Source organism: Aplysia californica, unplaced genomic scaffold (genome assembly GCF_000002075.1).
Source record: "Aplysia californica isolate F4 #8 unplaced genomic scaffold, AplCal3.0 scaffold00203, whole genome shotgun sequence".
NCBI lineage: Eukaryota > Metazoa > Mollusca > Gastropoda > Aplysiida > Aplysiidae > Aplysia > Aplysia californica.
In genome coordinates, this window is record NW_004797473.1 from 1,027,838 (window position 1) to 1,035,157 (window position 7,320).

The 7,320-nt window shown below is 41.3% G+C and overlaps 1 protein-coding gene across 1 annotated transcript in view; it reads right to left on the reverse strand.

The window, feature by feature from the left end:
• Positions 1-1,829: 1,829 nt before the first annotated feature.
• Positions 1,830-7,320, reverse strand: part of LOC101864462 (transmembrane 9 superfamily member 2) — a gene marked incomplete at its 5' end in the record, with an annotated part of 29,120 nt that continues 23,629 nt past the window's right edge. Inside the window, 3 exon segments of the mRNA XM_013082990.2 lie at positions 1,830-5,715; positions 6,190-6,361; positions 7,091-7,202. Of these exon segments, the coding sequence (XP_012938444.1) occupies positions 5,648-5,715; positions 6,190-6,361; positions 7,091-7,202 (352 nt within the window).

The window sequence follows — 7,320 nt, forward strand, 5'->3', positions numbered from 1 at the left end:
TGGAAATGTTTAAAAGCAGGTTCCCCTTTCATTGCTACTATAATTCAATTAATTTGTAGTCGCACCATGGACAGCAGGCAAACCTGGGAATAATGAATAGATGTACCTTCAAAATATGGTTGCGCAGCGTATACCCACATTTCTTCTAAATTTTCATGTCTGAAAGTCGCCTGTCACAACCTCGGAACACCACTTCGAATTATTCTTGATTTTATACGTGGTGCTCACTATGGACGGGGCAATCGGCCGATCCCATCCGTAGTGGGCATGACCGTATCAGCATATATTTCTTTCATCGCAGCCCTTTTATTGCGTTCACGTGCCGTAGAATATTCGCATTGAGAATTTCTCTAGATCTAGATAAAATTTGCGAAAAAAGTTTCTTTCCCACAGTAATTTTCGGTCTAAGATCAAAATCAGTCTTGATCAACGCACAGATTTTCCAGTCGCAGCAATAATCCGAAGATAGACAGAAGGAATGAGTGAATGACAGAAAGGAGGAAGTTGGCACAAAAGGTTTGCCAGATTTTGATCCATCTGCAGGTAAAAAATGTACTGCTGACCAACACGCAATGAATGCATGGGACTGGGACATAGCGGTATAATGTCCGATTGCAGGAAATGCGCAATTTGGCAGGTTTCTATAACATTAAATTGTTGCCGAGAGAACTACCGTAAATATCCGTACCTTATACAAGACAATACGAAGGCGAGTACGGAATTTCGGCAGTCCTGCACTGTCGCAGTTTTTTTTACGGAGGGAGTAGATAATGATGGAGGGACAAGTACTGAACTGGCAGAAAGTACGGATTTCCGTAAAAATACGGAAGAGTGGAAGCACTGTTAATCATTCATCGACCACCTGCAAACTGAATTCTGAATTCAGGGGGGGGGGGGGGGGGTAACCACCTCGAGATGGGAGCTTGTCATCCTCAGGGCAAGCAACAAATCTTGTCTCTCTCGTCCAGTGACAGTAGAAGAATATATAGAGAACTAAGAAGAATAAAGGTTAGAAGCATGGGAGGCATTACTAAAGCAATACTAGATGGAATAAAACGACGGGTTAAACACACACGGTGTGACACAGGCCTAACTAACTGATTTCTTCACCTGCTGGATACATTTAATTAGTTAAAGACCACTCGCGAGTTTTCAGAGGGGGGGGGGGGGGGGGGGTTTAAAACTTGTACAGTTTACCACTACTCTTTCCCTCCCCTCATCAGGCTGGCAGCGTGACATCAAAGATCATACATAACAAGATGGTCCACTAAGCAAAAAAAGTGTCCACCGAAAGTCCGCTCATTGCTTCAGATGGCGCTGCAGTCTTTGTTTTGAAGATCTTTCATTTCTCCAGAATAAGAATAGGAATAACACCACCTTACGTGCGCAGATCGACTGCTGTTCGGTTCGTTCAGAGCGGAGTTTTAGTTTTTTTCATTCTAATGTCCTCTCGCCTTTCATTCTAAAGTCAAATTAAACGAAGAAAACAGCCGCTTCTTCCGGAACGGTTTTTTTTTGTAAGCGTAACCATTTTTTAAAAGTGTTCTTCCAAAATTTGAATTCTTATTTATTCAAAAACTTGTTAGTTTCACTTTGATTTTTTCCACACAAGTAGGGTGTGCATTTGCGAAGAGGGCGCCACCGAATTTTGAGGACACTTGTTTAATTGGCTCAAAGAGAGGAGTGGACCCTCTTGTTATGTACGATCATTGGTTACATGCACACAAAGGTCAAGACAAAGATCAAGTTAGCGTGGGTGAAACGGCGTCACCACAGACTCACACATCAAACCTTTTCTGTTTCAAACTCGCGAGTGTAAAGCATTGATAATATATTGGGACTATTTATTACCAAACGTTTGAGGGAATATCAGGAGAATATTTTGTTCACCATGTTCAGTTGCAGTTACCTACAGTGGTGAGCTTGTAACAGCAACAATAAAAGTAAAAAGATCCATATATTTGAAATAAAAAGTACCTGCTGAAGAGCAAGTGTACAAAAACCAGGCCATAACAAAAAGTACAAGGCAAAACAGAAATAACAATTCAAGTAAGCCCTTCAAGGAGCAGCGGTGAAAAAGTCTATGCTTTTCTCAAAAAGTCGACGCTTGGAACTGGAATGGTCTCAAGAGTGAACTCCCATAATGACAACACGCACAAGTTCAAGCAACAAACATACGACTAATTTGATAAATATATATAGGTACGTATATATATATGTTCTTGCAAGAGAAACGGGAGAATCTACTACACTATTTATATATGGATGCAGTTTTTTTCCGCCCTAATTTCCCCCAAAATTTTTAGCAATAGGTTTAAAAATCCCCCCAAAACTCAAACCAAATTTCTTCCTCGTCATTTGCGCAGTTTCTGTATCATGCACACACAACACAGAATATAGCAGACACTTTGGATTTTAAGAACAAACACATAGACAATAGGTGGACCACTCACGATGACACTTCACATTTCACCAACGAACCAATGATGAGAAGAATCTGATCACCTGACAACTTCATAAACACAGACTGGATCAGGATAATGTAGGAGTTTGCATAAGAAAATGGTTGCGAGTGCCATTTGGTCATATCAGGTCATTCATCAACAATGAGGCCCGTAGTTTTGACCATGGCATAGCAACACAAATTATCACCAATATTCTGATTTGATCACAAAATGATGCATACAAGACATGAAAAGCATATGGCTGGGGACAGAGCAAAAAAACAAAACAACCCAAAACAAAACTGTAGTCACATCTTAGAGGATGGTATATGGTATGTTTAAAAAAAAAGTAAAAAAGGGGATGTTGTGATGCAGTGATAAATGGGTACTCATAAAGCATAGAACTATTGATCTTCTGTGACAGGAAAGAATCAGTATTATTATACCAGCAGCAACCCAATACTCACACTAGGGGCGAGTCAAACCAGAAAACAGAAACGGCAAAAGACTTGAAAAAAAAAACCCGCACAGAAAAAGCTCATTATTTTGAGGGCCCATAAAATCAAAATGCTTCATCAGAAACAATACAGGGTTGTTGATGAGTTGAACACTATCATGTCACCAACAACGATTCTTCTGACAGAGCAATCTCCTCTCAAAACAAAAAAAACCAAACTTGCTGGACCGAGATAAATATGCGACAAGAAACCATTGTGCCGCAGTGTTCTCGGCCCTTGGGTAGTAGTCTTGTGACCATCAGCTGCGGCTGACCCTGGTGACCCCCCCCCCCCCCCTCCTATCAGAGAGATCAGCGCTCTGACACGGCGTGACCACAAGTACTTGCGCTACATCGGGGCAGCCGGAAAATTTTCCACAAAACTAGAAAATGGCTCTCAAATGTTAAGAAAGTTGCAAACAGAACGGGTGTGAATGCTACAGACAAGCACTTTGAGAAAGACCTACCGTCATTCGTTCATCAGATATAATAATATATATAAGTTCCAAATTCCACAAACTAAACCAACTAGTAATTCTACGTAAAAGAGGCCAAGTTCTCTAGTCTTCCAATCTCAATATAAGGTAACACAAAGGCAAGTAAAGCACTTACTGGGCACACCAGGGGACTCACAAACATACTCAAAACTCAAAGCATCATCTCCCACAAAACTCCAGTCCACAATCATAAAAACTGCCCTCGGGAAAAAATCATATGATAAACACACTCATGATATAATATAAGAGGAATTTGGTACATGTACAACCTTGAGGATATAAATATTTACAAATATTCATTAACTAGTCATCATCATCATCACTGATAGGAACATGTGCACCATACATCAGAAACATAGGCAAAGAGTCAACAAGATGAAATGTTAAAAAAAAATCTCCAACAAGAACCCCCCCCCCCCGACACTTTTTGCCATCATTTCTGTGAGAGTCCTGTCTTGGCGTGTGTGCCACTCACCAATCCAACGGTCTACTCGGTACCTCGGAGCTGAGGCACATCCCACAATCTTTTAAACTTAATATTTGTCCGGTGCTCTCACAGCCCCGCTTCCCTATACAAACCCTGTCAGTTACCAAAGAGGGGGGAAAAAAAGCGTTGTTTTCCACTCCCAGAAATATTGACCTTCATCCTCGTTGACCTATCCAGAGTCTACGGAAAAACACCATGTCCCCCAGGGAGCTTTGTCAGTTTTCTGGAAAGTTTTATACGAAAAAAACAACAACAAACAAACAGAAAACATTTCAAATGTATGTATCACCAATTGTGAGCACTCTTTACAAGCACAACACACACACACACATACATACACACACCCTCCTTTCATCTCCCCACTTTGAGCTACGACACTTGGACAATCACCGACACAGACACACACTGACATACACTGTCACGTCGCAAAGCAAAAGCAAGCGAGTACTCGGAGACATCCAGTGTGAGAGCACATCGAGTGCAGACCAATAACAATGTGACTGTAGTGACAACTCCATGACGAAGAGTTAACAATGAGCAAGAGGGCGGGGCAAACCTTTCACACCACAACATTCCACAATTGTACCAAAAATTGTCTGCATCTTTAACAGCACTGGGTTTGGTTTCTCAAAAGTCATTCTAACAAGAAGACAAGAAATGCACAATGCAAAGTCACTTTTCTAACCAAAAATGTTCGTACTGGTACCCAGAGTTCAGACCCTTTGTGAAAATCAAATTTAACAGTGGCTGTATGGAATGCATCATCTCATACCCTTTTCCCCCTCACGTAACGTGCAATGAACCATCTGCCTTCATGTCTGAATGACCCTTTTCTGAACACTTTTTTATTCACTTTGCACAGGTTTTTTTTCTCCTCCTCTGTTTCCATTGGGTCCTAGCAAAAAGCCAGATCAGACCTGATGCACACAGGTAGCACAGTAGAGTTGTCTTCCTCTTTCCTCATATCAGATAGCTTTTCATTTTCTGGGTTTTCTGATCTTCTTGTCATGACACAATATGTAGCCTCCCAACCAGAAGATTGTGAACATACCTCGCTACTGCTTCAAGTGCACAAAATGTCTTTGTTGCAGCAAACCTTTTACGGCACTTGCAACACTATCAGGTTATCAAAGTGCAGACGATTAGAGGTGTTACAAGAGAGTAACAAACAAAAAAAAAAAAGCAGGAGAGATAAGGAGACAAGGACGATAGACGTTTGACGGGAAAGAACGAGCAAACTAAACCCACGCACCCACCAACCACCCACCAAAAAAAAAAAAGTCTTTACTCTCTATCACCAATCAGCTTTCCTAAATGGAGACATGAAAGAAAATGGTAGTCTAAACACTACGTCCGCCCGCTGCATGAAAACATAAAGCCAACATAAAGCCACTTCTAGATCAAAACAGCCTAGCATCTACATAGTAGCAGGACATGGCACCAACAAATACTTCTGACAACACCACAACCACACAAACACGTGGATTTAATCACACTGCATCCATACAACTATGTGGATTTAACCACACAAACACATGGATTTAACCACATCACACCCACAAACACGTGGGGAAAATAAAATGTATTCAAAGGAACACCCAAGGCTAACAAAACACGTCCCCCCAATTGGCTACGATAGAAAAAAATAAATAGTCACACACCCCTAGCACGTCACGCACCAGTCAGCTCGCGAACCAAACAATAATAATATCCCGGCAGAACCTTAATCCACTTTTACGACGCTGTAGATTTTGGAGACAAACCAGAAGCAGGCGAAGAAGCCGATGGAACCTGAGGGGGGGGGGAGACACAAACAAGAAGCATGATATGATTAACTGTCACAGGGAATCTTAATACAACATCAGTACCTATGGGTTTCTAAAATATTTTAGTAAGAGATTTGCGGCACTTGCAACATAATTAAGTCATAATGAAAACTAATGAAAGAACATCATAATATGCATAAGCATCAGAGTTTTTTAGGTTTTTTTTTTAAAAGGTGGGGGAGGGAGGTGGGAAGAGAGAGAGAGAGGGAGGGTGGGGGCACAAATAATAAAATTCCAGCAGAGAAAAGCATACAGACACAACAATGGCCATGTAGTGCAAGGAAAGAATAAGAGACAGACACAAGCAACATTCACCCAGAAAGTAAAAAAACAAAAACAACAACAACAAATAAAAAAACCAAAACAAAAAATAGTAGGATCTGACAGTGACACCCCCCCCCACAACCACCAGTTTCCCCATACCACCAAGCTGGCTTACCTGTGAGCAAAAAGAACAAAAACACGATCATGGCGGTGTAACCGAAGTAGAGGAAGGTGTTGGTGAACCCGCTCATCTCCAGTTTGGTGAAGAAGTAGTGGATGCAGTAGAAGAAGAAGTAGATGGCGGTGAAGCCACTTGTCAGGAACGACCTCCACCACCAGTGGTAGTCCTGGGAAATAGAATGAAAGAAAGAAAGAAAAAAAAAATGTTACCACTTATAAAGTATGCTTCACCAGAAATGTACGCTTCCCCAGGAAGTTGAAATTGTTTCAGAATGTTATAAAGTCTGCTGAGGTAATAATATAGATTGTAAAGCACATAGTGTTTGCTGTTGAGCGGGAATTTGCGCTATACAAATGCTATGTATTATAATTAATGCCTGATCCCCCCAAAAAAAGAAAAAAGAAAATAGAAAAAATTGTTACACATAATGCCTCCAAAACAAAACGGAAAGAAAAGAGGAAAAATACTTGTTAGGACAAGAAATTGTTTTTGCTAGGTATGAATTTCATTATATGAATGTATTTAACTCTCACCTCGACAAATTTACCCCCACCCCCCCTCCCACACACACACACTTACATAGACAAAGTGACTTGCCTCAGCACACAGGTGGAAATAACACATCAGGACGGTGGCCTTGCTGCAGATGGTGATCACACACACACACACGCACAGAATGACTTACCTCAGCACAAAGGTGAAAGTAACAGAGCAGCATGGTGGCCTCGCTGCTGGTGATGATCAGAACGATGAACACACACTCACACGCACACACACACCCACAGAATGACTTACTTCAGCACACAGGTGAAAGTAACAGAGCAGCATGGTGGCCTCGCTGCAGGTGATGATCAGAATGATGAACACACACACACACGCACACAGAATGACTTACCTCAGCACACAGGTGGAAGTAACAGAGCAGCACGGTGGCCTCGCTGCAGGTGATGATCAGAATGATGAACACGAGGAAAAGGAAGCCAAACATGTAGTACGTCTGGTGGGACCTGCACCACAACAACAACACAAACACAATGCCATTATCACCACCATCCTCATTATAAGAAATAAAAAATAGCAATAGTAAAAATAATAATAACGCTAATAATAATAAAAATAATAATA